The 20,508-nt window shown below is 41.2% G+C and overlaps 1 protein-coding gene across 3 annotated transcripts in view; it reads right to left on the bottom strand.

The window, feature by feature from the left end:
- Positions 1–2,251: 2,251 nt before the first annotated feature.
- The window catches only part of LOC105476146 (galactosidase beta 1 like 3), a 41,139-nt gene continuing 22,882 nt past the window's right edge, over positions 2,252–20,508 (bottom strand). For 2 of the 3 annotated variants that reach the window (XM_011731798.3, XM_011731799.3), the window contains exons 10-20: positions 14,420–14,504; positions 12,439–12,576; positions 11,572–11,652; positions 11,056–11,162; positions 9,731–9,871; positions 9,335–9,406; positions 8,757–8,835; positions 8,223–8,310; positions 7,801–7,912; positions 2,718–2,885; positions 2,252–2,640 (exon numbers count right to left, since the gene is read on the bottom strand). In XM_011731798.3, the coding sequence (XP_011730100.2) occupies positions 2,575–2,640; positions 2,718–2,885; positions 7,801–7,912; positions 8,223–8,310; positions 8,757–8,835; positions 9,335–9,406; positions 9,731–9,871; positions 11,056–11,162; positions 11,572–11,652; positions 12,439–12,576; positions 14,420–14,504 (1,137 nt within the window). In that variant the 3' untranslated portion in view covers positions 2,252–2,574. The remainder of the gene's footprint in view (positions 2,641–2,717; positions 2,886–7,800; positions 7,913–8,222; positions 8,311–8,756; positions 8,836–9,334; positions 9,407–9,730; positions 9,872–11,055; positions 11,163–11,571; positions 11,653–12,438; positions 12,577–14,419; positions 14,505–20,508) is intronic. The other variant, XM_011731801.3, reaches the window with a different exon arrangement.

Genomic DNA, 20,508 nt, shown 5'->3' with positions numbered 1-20,508 from the left:
TATAGATCTGGAAATGTCTGCTTTACATATTATGGTGCTACATTTTTAGAAAACAAGTCAAAATCATTATCTCTTTCTCAGGAATTCAATTTCCATTACTACGAATAACCCTCTATACCTAGTAACACCTTCTGTCGTTAAGTCTATTTGCCTGATGTTAGTACAGTTACTACAGTTCCTTCAGTTAGAATTTGCATATTTTTTATCCTGACTTTCAATCATTCCATCTTTATGTTAAAGGTGTATCTCTTGTAAAACTCAAATATTTATAGTTTGCTTTAAATAATGTCTGACCACTTTTACCTTTTAATTAGAGTTTAGCTCATTTATAAAATTTACTATGGTTGCTAATATATCTGTATTTATTCTACTGTCTTAATATGTGTTTCTACTTGTACTTACTTTTCTGTTTCTTTATCTTCTACTATCTTTTGTCTTTTATTGGTTAGAGGATTTCTGTTTGTTTGTTTGTTCTCACTCTATTTATCCTCCTTTTTTTAGAAAGTTAAAAGCTCTATGTGTATTCTTTAAACATTAAGCTAAGTTTACTAACTATGAATATTCAACAAAGTCTAAAGTTAGTATCTGAGAATTACAGAAATCTTAGATCACTTTTTTGCGATCACATGCCTCTCACTTTACACACTGTTTTTGCCTGGTCTGAAGAGTTTTATGCTGATGCTACCTCAAGTTAGACATTGGCGCTATTTGTATGGAGTTAACGTTTGTTCATATTCACTCTCACATATGTCAGCATCCTTCTTGGACTCCACATTCTTTCTTAAAAGTCAGACTTTCCATCTGCTTGTGGCATATCTTTTAGAAATTTCTTCTCAACTGGGGTTCCCTGAGAATGTGAAGATGTAATGCCCCAAGGCATCCACAATATGTAATGAGTTACGTCTCTAATACGCATCCAGATGATACAATGAGAAACTAGTCACTGAAGACACTCCGTGCAGTGTTTAATTCTCCTCTGGGACTTTGAGAAAGGCTGCTACAGAACATCGTTTAGTGGGGATCTTTTGATAACTCCTCTTGATTTTTCTGTCAGAAAGTTCTATATTTTATTTGTTTTTCTTGAAAAATAGTTTTGCTGGGTAAAGAATTCTAAGTTGTGAGCTTTTTTTTCTCTAAGTGCACTGAAAGCATTATATCTTCTGGATAGCATTTTTGCATTCATATTTGGAAAAGACTGGCATACGTGTGGAACTAAGGTAGTAGCAAAAGAGGAGGTGCCGATCAGAGAGACATGATTTCAAACACCTCTTTGAACCTTGGTTTCCCACCTGTAAAATGGGTATGTTGCACGGTTGCTGTTAAGTTTAGATGTTGTAGATGTTACAACTGAAATATAATACATACTCATGATCATTAGGATTATTAGTTCTGCTTTCCTCCTTTACCCTACATTTTCCACAGAGTTCATAGGTTTGAGGCTACATCCCCAGAGAAAAGAGTTTTATGTAGAATTGTGGAAGTATCTGACAGAAGTTTCCTCCATTGAAAGAGTCATTCAGACTAGTGGGAGAGAAGATAATCTGACATCACATCTCTGTCTTCATTCCAATCCAAACAGAGTTCTCTTCCCTCTGGACACAAGATTACTTACTAATTACTTGAAAGCCCTAGGCACTATATTTAACAGGGTGATAAGATTTGTTTTTAATGCATTGGTTTGAATTTAGGCCAAGTGCTATGTTTTGTATAAAAGAAAGTGTGTGGTTCCCAATGGTGCCAGTTTTTTCAAATGGCACCACTGGCTTTTCAGAGTGGTTGGAATATTCACGCGTGTGTGGCTAATCTCACTAATACCTACCCACTATCAGGTATTGACTATAGCCAGATAGACAGGGAGTAAGGAGACACAGAGAACCCCGTGCTAAGCTTTGTTGTCACACGTGTCTGAAGCAAATGACCAAATTGCTGTTCCTTCTCTGATTAGATGTGACACGCAGGGTCACCTTGTAGACACACAGTTGAAGGGAAATGAAAGACATTGTTCATTGCCCTCTGCTTTCCCCTACTCCACACACACACACGCACACACACACATGTGCACACACACACACACGCAGAGAGAGAGACAGAGAGAGAGACAGAGAGAGAGAGAGAGAGAGAGAGGAGGGAGACCGTGAGTTTGCCCATTAGTACATGCAATACTGTCTCTGGCATGAGGAAATCAGTACCCTTACTCTTCCCCAGGCTACAGACTTTTCCCTTCCCTTCAATTGAGTATGGAAGGCAGAAGTGAAACTTGTTTTCATTTTATTCACATCTACTTAAGGCATGTTTAATTAAAGAATAAGAGCCTGCTAAGGATTAAGCATTTAACTAGATAAATCAGTCGTTAAAGATTTTGAAGACTTTTTAAAGCCTAAAAATAGGCATCATATAGATAGACTCCAAAATACATAACAATTCTTCTGCTGGTTTTTGTTGTTGTTGTTGTTATTTTCACATTTTTGCTATTGTAAGCAACACCGTGTTTGATAGTCTTAATATAAATCTTATTCCTCAAAAATGACTTACAGATGAACTCCAGCAACCCAAAAAATATGTTCAGACACGGTTTTACAGCATGGGCTTGTCCGTAGATTTGATGTCTGAGCCACTCAGCATCTTCTCAAACAAGATGACCTGAGAAGAAAAGAAAGGCTGACGGTGGGAAAGGCGAAGCCTATTTAGTACGGGATGGAAAAGACACTGCAACTCACATTTTGATCTGAAAGTTTATGAGATGTCAAGGCAGAGACTGGGTGACGCACCTCGTTGTCTTCCGGACGAAGCCAGGCTCCAGGAAGGTACAGTGTTTGCTGAGGCCCAATGTTCCAATACCGCCCAAGGTTCCGCCCATTGATGAACACGAATCCATAATTCCAGTTCTGAAAGGAACGGTGGCTTGAGATTTGGAAACAGGTTCACCTTAGCAAGGTAAAACCTAAGGCACTTGGGGAGTGAGAACAAGACTGAGATACTTTATGGCACTCAAAGGGAGGTGAGTTTAGAGTGGGATATGTTATAGAATTTCTACCTTGCACTCTAGGAACGAAAGAGAAAAACATAAATAGAACCAACCCTCTGATGGTAGGGCTGCTGTTGTTCCTGTTATGTGATATATAATGTCATATATTTTAAAAAGCAGATCTCCTACTTCCAGAAATAAGTATCAGGTAATAGTGATCAACACCACTGCTGACAGTGGCTATTAATATAAAAGCTGCACATTTTTAAAAATCTGCTTACAATATAATGAAGAATTATAGGACCAAAATCTAGAAGAAGAAAATGGAGAGACAAGGAGACATCCAGGCAGTTTTCCACTAGAGGCACCTGCTTATTCTGGGATATAACAAAACGGTCTAGCGTATACAACTGGAGTCTCTGAAATGCTCCAAATTAAAGGACAAAGGTTTCTGGACTTTATTTCAAATAAAGTAGTTATATGCTACATATAAGAGAAGCATCAAAAACATAAGGTATTGAAAAAATAAAAGAAAAACAATGGATAAAGATATGTAAACCCTAACCAAAAGGAAGTTGCTATAGCTCTGTTAATATTCAGAAAAATAATACTTTAAGGCAAGAAGCATTATTAGAGATAAAGAGGGACATTTCATGATGGTAAAATTCTTAATTTACCATAAATGTATATACAACATACATAAGGAAGATAAAAGCATAGATACAAAACATATCAGCAAAATTGACAGAATAATAAAGAGAAATAAACAAATTTACAACCATAGTAGGAAATTTTTATACAACCTTTCAACAGTCAGTAGGCAAAGCAAATAACAATCAATAAAGATATAAAACATATGAAAGATGATTAACAAAATTGAACTAATTGACATAATAGAACATTGATCTAACATCTACAGTATACACATATTCTTTCAAGTATACCTCAGAATATTTACAAGCTTGATCCTGTGTTAAACTAGTTTTCACATAAACTTCTCGGACTATAATGCAATTAAGCAAGAAATTGATAACAAAAAGATAACTATAAAATATCCAAATTCTTGGAAATTAAGAAAATCACTTCTAAATAAACCATAAGTCTAACAAGTAATGACAAAGGAAGTTGGAAAATATTTTAATTCACTGATGATGACAATAAAATAGATAGAAACTTGTAGGGTATAAGACTATCAGCAGGGCCGGGCGCGGTGGCTCAAGCCTGTAATCCCAGCACTTTGGGAGGCCGAGACGGGTGGATCACGAGGTCAGGAGATCGAGACCATCCTGGTGAACACAGTGAAACCCCGTCTCTACTAAAAATACAAAAAAACTAGCCGGGCGAGGTGGCGGGCGCCTGTAGTCCCAGCTACTCGGGAGGCTGAGGCAGGAGAATGGCGTGAACCCGGGAGGCGGAGCTTGCAGTGAGCTGAGATCCGGCCACTGCACTCCAGCCTGGGCGACAGAGCGAGACTCCGTCTCAAAAAAAAAAAAAAAAAAAAGACTATCAGCAGATTTTTCAGTAGAAACCTTGCAGGCTAGCATGGAATGAACCGATATATTTAAAATGCTGAAAGAAAAACAACTGGCAATCAAGAATACTACATCCAGCAAAACTGTCTTTCAAAAATGAAGAAGAGATAAAGACTTCCAGACATACAAAAACTGAGGGAGTTCATCGCAACTGGACCTGCTTTACAAGAAGTGCTAAAGGAAGTCCTTCAGCTTGAAAAGAAAGGAACTTCAACAGTACCAAGAATCCACAAAAAGTACAAATTTATTGGGAAAGATCATCATGTTTCTCCCCAGCAACAACATGGCCCCCAGAGTGGCCTGCAGCTTTCTGGACAGTGCCACCAGGACATCCAGTGCCTTAGGTTGAATACTACCTGCCAAATGGTACCATCAGTCTACACTATTTCCCTTAATACGAGAAGAAAGTACAGCCCTACTATAGCAAAGTTCTGGTCCCAAGGAAGCTTCTCAATGTCCCCAAAAACATGGAAGTTGTCATTATGTGCAAGTCCTTGTGCAGCATGCGACCGTCAACAATCCGTACGGCCGTACGAAGGAAAAGTGAAATTCCAGCTTAAAACTTAGAGGTGAAAGAGCAAGAGTAGGTATTTTATAATTCCTAGCAGACTCAAGATTGGCTCTAACCTGCAGGATAAATTGCAGACCTTCTCTTCTGTTGGGCTTAATTTGCCTGCCAGCTCCTTACAAAACCATCTTTAAGACATTCTAAAATGCCCACACCAAGGTCAACTTGATACCTTCAGAGAAGCACCGACATGTGAGGTGCTCACCTTTAGTATCAGCTGTTTTTACGAAACCTTCATTATTTTTTAGATAGAATTTGTACTTATGATTAAAATGTCAAGCTAACACGGCAACCCTAAAGCAGCAACTATCCAACTAATAAGACACTAAAATGATTCATCTCTTTCTATATAGACATCACTTGTCTTACCACAACTTATTTTTTCTGTATTTCAATATGAACCATTACCCATATAATGGAAAGTATAATATAAAAATAATACACTAATATGAAATATGCTTATAATTATGTACATTCTGAATTCTTGCTTTGAAGAATATAATTCCTAAGTCATGAAAAAAATACATACTAAATTTATTCTTATTCTATGTAAAAAAAAAAAAAACGGTATGGGAGTCATTTCCGGCATAGGCAAATCCATAAAGATAATAAAAAGATTGCTGTGGCCGGCCGCGGTGGCTCACGCCTGTAATCCCAGCCCTTTGGGAGGCCGAGGCAGGCGGATCACGAGGTCAGGAGATCGAGACCATCCTGGCGAACACGGTGAAACCCCCGTCTCTTCTAAAAATACAAAAAATTAGTCGGGCCTGGCGGCGCCTGTAGTCCCAGCTACTCGGGAGGCTGAGGCAGGAGAATGGTGTGAACCCAGGAGGCGGAGCTTGCAGTGAGATGAGATCCGGCCACTGCACTCCAGCCTGGGCGACAGAGCGAGACTCCGCCTCAAAAAAAAAAAAAAAAAAAAAAAGATTGCTGTTGCCAGGGGATGGGAGAAGAGGAAAATGGGGAAGTAATTGCCAAATGGTTATAGGGTTTCCTTTAGGATAATGAAAATGCATTGGAACTAGAGATAGTGGCTGCATGGCATTGTGAAGGCACGAAATGTGACTTAATTGTTCACTTTAAATTAACAGAGCTAATTTTATGTTATGCAATTTTACCTCAAAAAGTCTTTTTAAAACTTATGGGATGCAACCAAATCCATGCTTAAATGATGATTAATAACCTAAATTCATATAATTAAAAAGAATAAAGACTAAAAATCCATTATCTAAGTATCTATGACATTATAAAAATAAAGCAAATTAATCCTAAACTAAGAAATTGAATAAACAAAATAATAAAGATAATGACAGAAATTAAAGAATCAAAAAACAAATACGTAACATAGTAAGTCTCTTAGCCAAACACTGTACTTTGAACGATTAATAACACTGATAGTGTTCTGGTGAGAATCATCAAGAAAAAGAGCGCATCGGTATCCTGTAACAATGACAAGGGGCATGTGACTACCAATGATCTCGACATCAAACACAAAGATTTTAAAGGCAACATATTTGAAAATTTCGATGAAATGGGAAAATTTCCAGAAAAATATATTTTCTCAAAGCTAACTTTACAAGAAACAAAATCCGAATAGTACTTTAATCTTTCAATAATTGAATCCACACTCGCAAACTTTCTCAAAAAGAAAATGCCAGCTCTAGAAGGCTTCACTAATGAACTCCATTACATGTGTAAGTGGTACTTGTCTTATACAAATTCCCCTTCCTACATCCTGTAGGAGAGCCCTAAACCTGGCACCAAAACCTGACAGAGAGATCTCAGTCATGAACATAAACACAAAATAAGTCTTAACGATTTATCATAGACAAGCCCCAGATATAATCCAAATGTCCAGAAAAAGTAAAATGGTTAAATAAATTATCACATATTTACTAAAGGAACCCAGTACAACAGTGAAAAGGAACAAATCACTGCAAAATCGATAAATGGCTGAACCTCACAACACTGAACAAAAAAAATATTAAAAAGAAGATGCCCTGTATGATTCCATTTACATAAAGTCAAAATAGGAGACACTGGCCTAGGGTGTTGGAAGTCAAGGTAGTGGTGACCTTTGCAGCGAAGGGGGCAGAGGTTGGGAGGGGGCAGAGGTTGGGAGGGGGCAGAGGCTGGGAGGGGGCAGAGGTTGGGAGGGGGCAGAGGTTGGGAGGGGTGCTAACAATATTTTTAAATTTCAATGATAATTATATGGTGTTCACTTTGTGACCATTTGTTGATCTGTACATTCACATTTTGTACGTTTATGTTATCTATGTGTATTTATACAGAAAAAGATATTCTAGGTAAAAACTAACCTACCAACTCACCCCACACAGAAAAAGTTGCAGAATACATGGTACAATTCTATTAGTGTAAAAACAATTGTGTATGTGTGTGTTCAGGCAAAGTTATATACAAAAATATACCACTGTTGGCAGTGTTGAGTTCTGAGAAGCAGAGACTAACTGGAATGGGGGTGGGTGCAGAGGGGAACGTCATGCTCTGCTCTCTCCCCCTTGTTATTTGTTTGAATTTTTAATTGTGTTTTGATGTGTTATTCTCTAAACAGTGATAAATGAGGAAGACTGATCAATGTTGGATGCTCGGTTGGAGACGAGGAAGAGGAGGAAAAGAAAGGGAAGTATTCCTCCAGGAATACTGGCTTTGCTCCAGAACCCTCTAAAAATAAAATCGGTGTTTGGAACACCAGGGCAGCAGAGGGCGTCACCTACCAGCAGGCTCAGGAAGGTGTCCTTGGGAGAAGGGCCAGCCTTCAAGGTCCCACGGTAGAAGGCCGGGCCCTGGTGGCTATCTGGGACAGGCTTCCATGTGGCAGAGCGGAGCCTGGAAGGAAGGCCAAGTCATGGGGGAGAGGAAGCCCCTTCCCAGTCCAGTTCCCAGTACCCACCCCAGGTGGCCTTGGCCGAGCCACATATTCTGTTTCAATGAGCTAGCATAGACTAGACACGCTAGACACGTTAAGATCGGAATCAGGACACTTGCTCCAGGGCCCTAGTTCTGATGCCGCAGTGCCCGACAGCCCGGAGTAAATCACTCAGTCTCTGTATCTTGGACTCTTCATCTGCAGTGAGGAATCTGAAATCTCTGAGTTCCCTGATCACTGAAGTGTGCACGGGGGCCAGCTGGAGCATACCTCTCAAAGAAGCTCATTTTCATCTCCAGGGAATAGATGGTAAAGCCCTCCAGGGAAGAGTTATTGATGCTGACAGATCCAGTTATTCCTGCAGATGCAGACGGGAGGCAAGAAAGAGAATATGAGCCAGGACTGGACTAGCATCTGGGACAAAGCAATGCAGACATGTATGTGCCTTAGGACAGGGGCTCAGCCAGGAGGGCAAACGTTTGTCTGACCTGCTTTGACTGAAGGTTTTACCTACACGTTTCCACACTACCAAGAAAGTTCCCCCACTTAGTACTGAACTTCTCCTGAAATTCCCAAAAGGAAACTGGCCCTGCTCCCAGACAAGCCAGCACCGAACGCACTGGCTCCACCCTCTGGCCCCAGAGATCAGAGAAGGCACGACAAGGGCGAGGGGCAGATTTTGCATCTCCGCTCCCAGGACCTGGGTAGCCCACTACTGAGGGGCTGGTTTTCCCCCCCAACCCCAGTGCGTAGCCCGGGTCTTCAGTTTTGAGTAACTAAGGAGAAGCCACAGCCAGAGCCCACCTTTCTGCTCATTCTGTATTTGCCATGAAAAATTGACTCGTCCTTGATTCTCCACCAGGATCCTCAGGTATCGGCAGTCCTGCTGAGACAGGCCAGGTCATGGAGACCACGCACCATGGAGGGCGTCTACCCAACAACCCATTTTTTTGCTGAGTTCCACATGGAGAGACACATGGGAGAAAAGGAGGCTCCAGAGCCCAGCAGTCTTCCCTGTCACCTAAGGACTGCCTGTGTTCCCACAGTCAATCTTCCCTTTCCCTCTGCTGACCCTATTAGGAAAGGCAGAGACTCAGCTCTGCCTCTAACCAACCCTAAAAGCTCAGAAACCCAACCAGGGGCTGAGGACAGGCTCAGGGCTTAGTGAGGAAACGCCCTCCCTTCCAGCACGCGGGAGCTCCTGAGGGACCAGGGCCTGGGGGGCACTTAGGCTTCCAGACCTGCACACTTCCTGCCGCAGCCCCCGGTGAGGAGCAGTACCAACAGCAGGGGTGGAGAAGGGAGGCTGACTGTCTCAGGACCAGGCGCCGTCTGCATTTGAGGGTGGTCAAGGGCATCACCTGGGCTCTCAAATTACATACCCTGAGTTCAGGAATGTGCAGGTCCTGATTATTCTCATTCAGAATCCCTATCATTGTCTCATCCAGAAACACCTGCAAAAGAAGAGCCGGCATCAGACTGCTAGGCCCACCTGAAGAAAGGGAAAACAGAGGCCGTGGTTTTGGCAGAAGGAGGTCAGTATGAAGGCAGGGACCAGCTGTGGTGTTCACAGATGGCATGAAGCTGCGTGGAGGCCCCAAGAGACTCTCGGTGGTGATAAAGCAGAAAGCAAGTCTTTTTGGCTTGACTTTTTAGTCCCAGTGCCTCCCATATAGTAGGTCATCAAACAGCAACGTGCACCTCAACCAACTACCCTGCCCAACAGCATGGGGAGGTGATGCATTTTGCTTCCCACACAGGGAGCCTGTTGGCCCTACCTGTGCCATGTCATGAGCGTGGGCACAGAGGCGGCCTCCGGAGCAGATGGACTTCTCATACAGGACAAAGCCGTAGGACTGGCCACTCCCATTGTTTATGGGAAGGTTCTCCATGTTGACGGGCTGATGGGACTTGACTGGCTATGAGGAGAAATGGCAGGAACAGAAGCCTGAGGGCTGAGAAGTCAGGATCCTCCTTTCTAAGACCCTGTCATTTGGTGTGGTTCCACCTAATGGTCCCCAAGGGTTCTCTGAATGGGAAATGATAAAACAGATGGCATGTGATACTGCTCTGTGCTGACATCTCCCTGCCCAGGAAACTCCGGAAATTGCAGGGCACAGTGATACAGAAGCAATCGCTATCATCCTAAGAACTGATTAACAGAGGAAACAGATGGGGCAAAGGGGCTCGTGCCTGTAATCCCAGCACTCTGGGAGGCCAAGGCAGGTGGATCACTTGAGGCCAGGAGTTTAAGACCAGCCTGGGCAACATAGTGAGACCCCGTATCTACAAAAAATTTAAAAACTTAACTGGGCGTGTTGGTGCCCTCCTGTAATCCCAGCTACTCAAGAAGCTGAGGCAGGAGGATTGCTTAAGCCCAGGAGTTCAAGGCTGCAGTGAGCCGTGATTGTGCCACTGCACTCCAGCCAGAGCCATAGAGCAAGACCCTGTCTCAAGAAAAAGAAAAAAAGAGTAAATAAATTGTATTCTAAAATATTGAAGTCTAGCAATGAATTATGCACCAAGCAAATGTTTATTTCACTAAATTAAATTTAGTTACATTAAATAAATGTAGTTTCTTCAGTGTACCAGTCACTACCTTTTCTCCAAAATAGTGATAGCAGAGGTAAAACCAATGTGAATTCAAGGGCTACAGTTTCAGTTCCAAGCAGCTTTCACCTTTCTTCAAAATAAGACAGGAAGGCTGATGGAAAAGGAGGAGCAGTGACCGAGGAAGTTCAGGCCCAGCTGCTCGCAAAGCGGGGGCAGAAGTTGTTCTCCCAATCCCAGCTCAGCAGCTTTTCCTATGTGGATTCCATAAGGACCACGCAGTCTAAACAAGAGCATCTCTAGACAGGTTCATCTGAGCAGGAACCCAGGATCCTCCAACATCCTGCTGCCCCTCCCCCTGCACACTGACTCCAAGGACAAACCCCTTCACAGTCCACCCAGAAGGAGTTGGTGGCTCTTGTCCCACAGTTCTAAATTTGAATGAAATGCAGAGGATTTGTTTTCCCACTTCCTAATAAAACAGTTTCCTGAAGGAATCCCTGCCCCATCCCTCCAATGGCCACTCTACCTCCTGTGGCCAAGCAGCACTCACCTCATTTAAGTAGGATAGGGCATCCCACAGCGGGAGGTACAGCGACAGTCTCATGGGGGGATACACAGCCTTGGGAGTAAGTTTGGGTACTTGGGGCAGGGGAGTTGCTGCAATGGAGATGGGGCACAGGGCAAAAAGTGCCTGAGATGACCACTGCCTTCTCTAAGCCCCCCATGCCTATCCAGCACGGCCTTTGCTTTCATATTCTGGATTACTGTGTCATCCATGGTACTACGAGCTTTACAAAGAGTAACTCAGTCTTCACAGTCATCACAGGAGACCAAGGTTACTACCTTTATGTTTCAGTGAAGAAACTGAGGCTTATAAAATGCTTAGAAACCCTTATTTCAAAATCACAGACTTTAAGCCCAGGGTTCGAAGTTAAGGTTGCCGTTGTTCTCAGGAGCTTGGAGTAACTGCTGCCCACAAGGGAGACCCGCGCCCTCCTCACTTTTCCACAGACCAGAGACTCCTCATGGGGAGGGCTGGCCCGTAAGTTAAATGGGTGCTGAGTACCTGAGACAGATTCCAAGAGTTTTTGAAGCTTGAAATATTTTTCTGTGTAATCTCCAGCCTCCGTGAGCACAGCATCATAGTCTGCAAGACACCGGGGCCAGTCACCAGCCACGCAGTTTCCGCGGCAGGCCCTGTTTCAGCATCGCCGGCTGGAGACGGCCAGGGCCACTGAGAGTGAGACAGAAGGAAGACACCTTCCATCCCACGTGAGTGTGTGAGGCCAATCTAAGGACACTTCCCACAAGTCTTCCTGGGACCCCGAGGCTGCCGTGACACTGGGCGTGCCCCGATTTCACTTTCTAATGCAAACGTGTTCAACCCACAGCTCATGGGCCACAGATGGCCCAGGACAGCTTTGAATGCAGCCCAACACAAATTCATAAACTTCCTTAAAACATTTTGCACTTTTTTAAGCTCATCAGCTGTCATTACTGTTAGTGTATTTTATGTGTGGCCTAAGACAATTCTTCTTCTTCCAAAGTGGCCCAGGGAAGCCAAAAGAGTGGACACCCTGCAACGGATGCTCTTTCCTTTGTTCAGCTGGTATTGGCCGGCCATGCAAGTCTGTGCCTTTACGGCAGTCGCCGTTCCTACCCTGCCTCTCTTCAGAGGTTCAAGCCAACAGGGCATTATACGAGATGCGTGAAGCGGAGCTCTAAGTCCTAGAAAGCCCTGTCTACTGCAATGACAGCCTGTTGGGGCATTATGAACATACAGAAGGAAGGAAAATAGATAGGAAAATCCTCAGTACTCAGCATAGATTAGAGGTCAAGAACGCAGTGATGCCAGAACAGGCTTCCAGAGCCTCCTCTGCAAAGCCCTGGCGCCGCCCGTGCTGGAGAGACTACTGCACTGGCAGACACTTGCCATAGCTGGTGACAATGCCAGTGTGCTTCCCGAAATTTGTGGCCCCATTCATGAAACCAAAGTTGGTTCCACCATGGAACATATACACATTGAAGGAGATCTCATATTTGATGAATTCAGACACAGCATGTTCAACCTCTGCAAACGGGAAGAAGAGAACATAGAGAATGTTAGAAATTGAGAGGAGAAAGAAGTCTCTAGCAAACTCTTATCACTTCCAACCCCACTCCGCAATCAATTACAGTAACTCCTCGCTTCACAGCTGTATACATTCTTGGGAATGGAGACTTTAAGTGAAATAATATACAACAAAACCAATTTTTATCTCAATTTTATAATGAAACGATGTTGAAGAAGATGGTATTACATGAGGATGTGCTGTGCATCATTTTTAAAGTTTCCAAGAACCTGCTGATGACGTTAAAGACCTACTGCAAATGTGTTATCACTCCACCTCTACAAAGATTCCAACAAAGAAATAGGCAGAATTGGCCAGAACTACTCTAGGACACCAAATCCTATCAATCCCAAGAGATTTTTGAACATTTTTTTCCAACATATCGACATAATTTGACTCCAACCTACAACTATTAAATAATGCCCTCAGAATTCTCATGTCACTTAAATATCTAATTTTCCTTAAATTTTTTGAAATCATACTTACAATTAGTATACCCTCATTACTACCTTCCAGTATAATGTTTCTGGGAACACTGACTTGGAAACACTGCAATAGTCCACGAGTGGTTGCTGTTAATCTTTAGCCACAAAAACTTCCATTTTTTACTGTGTTTAAACAGCTACTACCATCTCTCCACTGGCCACAGTGGGAAGAAGGAGGTTAAAAGTCATTCAGAGTGGGAGTTAATTCTGGCTATGCTCTTTACTATTTGTATGACCTTGGTCAACCCATTTTCTTTCTCAATGCCACTGCTTCCTGATCTGTTAAATGAATGTATTAATTCCAACTATATCATGGGACTGATAAGAAAATTCATTGATGAGGTAATATATGTGGAAAAAAGGCACAGTGCCTGCCATACAAGAGACCAGAAAACTGTTATTTGGTGGTGGTGGTGGTGGTGGTATTGTTGCTGGCATTATTGTTGGTGGTAGTGATGGTATTATTGTTGGTGGTACTGGTGGTGATAATGGCATTTTCTCTTGACTTTTTCTATTTTTCAACCCAAAACAGGCTTTTCTCAGTCCCCAAGTATTTTTCAATATTTTTCTATACTTCAGATACAAGTGGGCTTGTTTTCATAATAGCTCTTTCAAAATATCTTCTGTAGACACATATGGTTATTAAGTAAATGACTACCAGGCATTGCTCTAAGTGGCAGCACTTATTCCTCACACTAGCCTCATGAGGTCGGTTTTATGATAATCTTCACGTTTGGATGAGGTCACTGAGACTTAAAATGAAGGAAGCCTGCATGAGGTCCCATGGCTAGCACTCCAGAGCTGGGATTAAAACCTGATCTCTTTGGCTCCAAGATCCATGCTCTTGGCCATCGCTGCATGTTGTCCCCTAACTATTAATGCTTAGTTGACAATGCCATCGACAGGGCCTATGCACTGCTAGAGATGATTAATGTTCCACCTTCCTCAGACGTCACATTTTCAGAGAACCTTCGGTGACCACCTAACCTTACCTGGGCAGGTCTCTCTTCTGTCTTTTCTATCACTGCACCCTGACTGTTTGCTTCAAAGTATCAGCCAAACATGGAACTATATATTGATTGTTTTACTCTGTAATGATCTGTGAACCTCACTAACTTATACTCTGTTGGGGGGGTGGGAACCATGTAATTTCTATCCACCAGAGCATCCTGAGGGCCTGGCTGAGTGCTCGTATATAAAAAGTTGCATGAATATCTATGGCTGATCAAATGAATCAATTAGCAGAGAACTGTATGAATGAGTTATCACGGGACCCGGGGCCATCTCTTCCTGGAGTCAAACACTGCAAAACACTCACCCTTTGCATCTTTAACATGGTGCTTATCTCCCCATCTGTCGAACCAGCCAACCCAGTATTCCATAACCAGAAGGGGCTTATCTCTCTAAAAATAAACCAAAACAAATACTAAGTCTGGCAAAAAACAAAAAAGAAAAATCAGAAAACCTGAATACAATAGATAAGAACTTAAGGAACTCATGCTTTTCTCCTTTTCCCCAATTCAGAGCTTTCCCTTTTTGATCCATTATTTCTCCCCCCACCCCCTGCCCATTACCCCTTGGCCGTCATTCACAGCTCTGGTTCCTCTACTCCTAAATGTCCACGGTCTTCAGCTTCATGTCTTCCCCACTATACCTGCAAAGCACCATCAGCCATTTCAACCCTGTCTCACCCAAGGCAGGTGTTGCAAGAATGAGTTTTGGATACACAAGGACCTGACCGCAATTCCTTATGTAGAAACTCAGATTCCACAGGCTTTCAGCCTGACACCTGCACTCCACTTCCAGCCTAGCATTTTCAGTGCTGCTGAAGAATGTAGATTCTGTTTTTAAAAGGTGACACCTCCTCCACAGTAGGCCTGGCTGTTGCTGTGCCATGGATATTAAACTGGAAGATCGTAGTTGAGCTTCTCCTGGGTGATATGTCAGCCACTCAGCATGCATTCTCCACTGCACTCCTGGAGTCCTCTAGCATATTGCTGCTCTAAGCCCAAAGAGTTGTCAGCCTAGGACTTTTGTTAGCTGCTCCCTGAATTTGGATTATGATGTTTTCCAGATCCTATGTTCTCTTCTGCCTTGGTTTCATTTCTCATTTCATCCTTCAAACACTTCCATAGAAAGGATGAGTGGAAAATAAATATTGTGAGTCCTTACATGTCTGGCTATCAACACAATTAATATTTAGACTGGGTATAAAATTCTAAGTTAAAATTCATTTAGCCTCAAATTTTAAAGGCATATGCCATTGCTTCCTATTATCCAGTATTTTACAATCCTATGCCATTCTAATTATTTTTGCTTGGTATGTAAGCATGTGGTTTTTCTCTCTGTAAGATGCTAATTTCACAATTTAGGTCTTTTTCATCACTTACTGTGCTTACTATTTGAGATATGCTTTTTATCTAGATGTACAGATAGTTCAGGTAAAGGAAATTCTTACGTTACTTGCAATTTCCTTTCCTCCATGCTCTTTGTCCACTCTTTTTGCAACCAGTATTAATAAGGCGTTGGGTCTCCTACAACAATCCTGTAAGACATTTATCTTGTCTCTTTTATGTTTTGTTGGCTTATACTGATAGTAATATTAGGAAATTTTATCATCTTTACCTTCCAACTTCTATATTTAATTTTTAATTTCAAATACTAGATTTTTTAATTTCAAACAGTTGTTTTTGGTTCCCTGATTGTCCCTCTTAACAGCCCACTCTTGTTCGTGTATAATCTTATTCACATCTCTTTGCATATTAATAAGCCTTTTTACTACTCTATTCTGTTGCCTGAATTAACTCCATGTTCCCTGATTTCCATTTTCTTCTTTATTTGTAGTTTAATTATTTTCTCTTTGTGAAATTTTATTAAGTAAATACAGATCCTTAATTTTCCATTTGTACTCAAGAGGAAAGACTGACTTCTGGTGTTAAAATTGTACTGTGGGTTTGATATTCTCCCCTTGGAAATCTTCCAAATCAAAACAAGGACTGAGAAATGGAAACACAAACAACATCCTCTATGGAGCTAAGAGACATCCGAAACTTCAAAATATAAATCAGGAGGAAGAAGTGCAAAGCATTGAAGGTCTGTCAGGGGTTCAAAAAACAGAGCGAGAAATGCTCTTTGTCGAAGATTTTAGGGAAGACTCACAGCACAAATTTCTCCCAAGTAAGAAGCATACTCTATAGTGCAACACCAGCCATTTACTATCGTTTACAGAACAGGGTGCGCAAGCTGGTGAAGGGAATACACTTTACATAATTCAATGCGTCAGAAGCTTAGAAGGACAAAATTATTGGAGAATCACAGATAAGAACTATAAGGAGGAAGAAGTTGCTGCTTGTGAGGTATCTGAGAGCACTCCTGCAATCTATACTGGCTCCCTGGGAGGACGGAGAAAGCAAAAAGGAAGATGGGTAAAGATAAGAATTCATCCCTGCCCACAGCAGGATGCCACTAAGATATATTGTTAGCACAGTCACATGAGTCCTTCAGCCAATAAGAATTCATCTCCATCAAAGACAATAATAAAAAAGAAACAAGAATAGAATCTACTTTTAAAATTCTAATGAAAAAGAGTTTTTTTCTTTTTTAACGGGGAAAGAAATTAGAGCAGGAACACCAAAAACTTTCTATAGCATAGGTCAAAATTGTGACCCAAAAATATTGTTATAAAGTTAAAAATCCCAATGAAACAATCACCTCTATAAATGGAGAGCATAAAAAGAGAACTAAAAGTACTCAAGGAAGACATGATAAGAAAATATAAGGAGCTAAAATATGACCTGGCAAAGATTTAAGACAGATAAAATAGAAAATATTAAGTCCAAACTGGAAGCAGCTAAAAGAAAAATAAACATTGTGAGGGACATGAAAAGAAAAGGAGTGAAAAGTGAGCACAGTTAAAACGAACAGAGAGTAGAAAGAATGAGAAAGAAATGGATGCAGGAGATGCGAAAGGAAGACAGAAGAATTTTGCATTACACATAACTTCTATCCCTAAAGAGAATAAACCAAAGGCCGGATGCGGTGGCTCACGCCTGTAATCCCAGCACTTTGGGAGGCCAAGGCGGGTGGCTCACGAGGTCAGGAGTTTGAGACCATCCTGGCTAACATGGTGAAACTCCGTCTCTACTAAAAATACAAAAAAATTAGCCGGGTGTGGCGGCGGGCGCCTGTAGTCCCAGCTACTCGGGAGGCTGAGGGAGAAGAATGGCGTGATCCCGGGAGGCAGAGCTTGCAGTGGGCCGAGATCACGCCACTGCACTCTACCCTGGGCGACAGAGCAAGACTCCGTGTCAAAAAAAAAAGAAAAAAGAAAAGAAAAGAAAGAGAATAAACCAAATAAAAAAAATTTAAACATATTTAAAGATATAATCAAAGACTTACAATTTCCAACAATCATGATCTATGTTATTTGGACCAACCCTCTCACTGAGGATTTTTACAAAGTTAAATCAAATATAATATCACCATAGATACAGCTGAAAAGAGAATTCGTGTACATGAAAATAAATCAGAAGAAAGTATCCAAATAGCAGCATAAGTAGACAAAAAAATGTACAAACTAAAGAGATATACAACACATTTGAGAAGGTTTAATGAATTTAGCTGGAATTCCAGGATGAGAGGAGTGAGACAACAGCGCAGAAGCAATGTTTGAAGAACTACCAGCTGGGAACACATACATTCTAGAAGCCCGACAAACTGGAATAATAAATAAAAAGATATTCAGAAAGAGACATAGGTCACCTGAAGAAAATAAAGAAGAAAACAAAAAATCTTAGCAATAAAGGAGAAAAAAAAATGCGTGACAGACGACCTCTCCATAACAGCAGGGAGGTTAGCAGACTGTGGGCTGAAAGAAAACTGCCACATAAGAATTCAGAGCCAGTGAGAAACTGAAGCCAAAAACAGAGTCTGCCATAAACAGACATCACTAAAGGATATACTTCAAGCAGAAGAAAATTTTATATCCTGAGTAGAATCTCCAGGATATAAAAAATAATAAATAGCAAAAAGATAAATATTGGGCTAAAACTAAATGAATATTGATCGTATAAAACAAATATATAACATTTTTAGAATTTTAAAAAGATAGAAATCAAATACAAGAGTCAGAGTGCTTGCTCTGAGACACTTGTACCATCCAGGCGGAGAGCAGAATTTTAGACTGCAGGGGATTCCGTACTTACATTAAAATTTCAAGGATGACTTTTAAAAGATAAAAAACAGACTCTGTAACTCCAGAATGATATAGGAAAAAACAGAAATTGATTTTTTTAAATAGTGGAATCCGGCCGAGCGCGGTGGCTCAAGCCTGTAACCCCAGCACTTTGGGAGGCCGAGACGGGCGGATCACGAGGTCAGGAGATCGAGACCATCCTGGGTAACACAGTGAAACCCCGTCTCTACTAAAAATACAAAAACTTAGCCGGGCGAGGTGGCAGGCGCCTGTAGTCCCAGCTACTCGGGAGGCTGAGGCAGGAGAATGGCGTGAACCCGGGAGGCGGAGCTTGCAGTGAGCTGAGATCCGGCCACTGCACTCCAGCCTGGGTGACAGAGCGAGACTCCGTCTCAAAAAAAAAAAAAAAAAAAAATAGTGGAATCCATAAAAAGAAGCCAAGATTGTAAAGAAAAAGAAAAGAAACTTTTAAAAGCAGGCACATAATCAGATGGCAGGTTTGACTTCAGTCTAACAAGAATTACATGAAATATGAGTGACTGAGAGCTCCAAATAAAAGTTTGTGTCAGACTAAAATAAAAATATTCAACTAATTTCTGATCTCTAATAAGAGAGATATCTAAAGAAAAATGTAGAATTACAGCAAGATTAAAAACCAAATGAAGATATAGAAAATGATACACCATTCAAATATTAATCAGAGAGGTCTGGCATGGCAATATCAACGACAGACAAAAGTGATCTTAAGACAAAAAGCAATACTGCATACAAACAGGATGACTCCCTAGTGATAAAATGTCACGTCCATAAAGACAAAACAAGTCCAAATTTACATAGCCTCAAAATACATCGAGCAAACTTGATAAATTTGCTAAAGTACAGGTAAAATACTAAGGACTACTGGTAGCAATATGCAAATCTGCAATTACGATAGAAATATTAACACATCTCTTTCAGTGACTAATACAACCAGCCAAAACAATCAATTGGACATAGAAAATTAGAATAACACAATAAATAAAATTGACATAGAACTTAAACAGAATACTGCACCCAGTGCCACAAAATACATTCATTACAAGCACATAGGGCATTTACCAAAACTGACCATTGATAGGACATAAATACAAACAAAATTAAATATAAAAAAATAAAGAATCACACCTAAAAACCGAAAACAAATGAATCTAACTCTACATCAAGTTGGTAAAATAATTACATAAAACAAAGAAATTATTCCATGTAACCTTAGTACATAGAATTTTCACTATCTTAGTACATAGAATTTCTCTGTGTGATATACCTTAAAGATAAAAGATTTTTTCTTTTTGGCCGGGCGCGGTGGCTCAAGCCTGTAATCCCAGCACTTTGGGAGGCCGAGACGGGCGGATCACGAGGTCAGGAGATCGAGACCATCCTGGTTAACACGGTGAAACCCCGTCTCTACTAAGAAATACAAAAAATTAGCCGGGCGCAGTGGTGGGCGCCTGTAGTCCCAGCTACTCGGGAGGCTGAGGCAGGAGAATGGCGTGAACCCGGGAGGCGGAGCTTGCAGTGAGCTGAGATCCGGCCACTGCACTCCAGCCCGGGCGACAGAGCGAGACTCTGTCTCAAAAAAAAAAAGATAAAAGAAAAACCACAGAAATCTTTAAGATCATTAGATTTTCTTATTTTCAGTAATATTATCAGTGTTGTTATTTCAAACCTATTAGGAATATATTGTAGAACTAAGTGAATAATAAAATTGTGAATGTTATCAACTACGATGTCCAGAGTCAGAGAAAAAATAAAAATATAAATCAGAAAAGTTAAATATAAGTTCTATATTTGCATTTTTTTAAAAATCAATGAAACCACAATTTTCTCTTTTATAAGATGCCAATATCCTGGCCCTACACACTGCAAATGCTTAGAAGTAACAGCAATTGGATAGTAAGCACAGCTTGTATTCTACAGAAGCAACAGGGTTCTTAGGAGAGATCACTATTTCTGGGTTGAGGATTGGAAATGTATCAGGTGAGTCTGGGACATTGTATTTGGCTGGAAACCAAGTAAACTATGAAAGACCGATGGGGTCACGTCAGAGGAGAGAGGAGCCAGGTAGAAAGTGCCTCCAGCAGGCCAGCGAGAAGCCACTTTAAGCTTCAACAACATAATGATTAAAATTGATAAGAAAGCATTAAACATATTAAAAAGTCATGAATTAATAATCA

This window comes from Macaca nemestrina, chromosome 12 (assembly GCF_043159975.1).
Source record: "Macaca nemestrina isolate mMacNem1 chromosome 12, mMacNem.hap1, whole genome shotgun sequence".
Taxonomy (NCBI): Eukaryota; Metazoa; Chordata; class Mammalia; order Primates; family Cercopithecidae; genus Macaca; species Macaca nemestrina.
The sequence above is the reverse complement of the archived record's forward strand: the minus strand, read 5'-3'. Positions and strand labels throughout refer to the sequence as shown.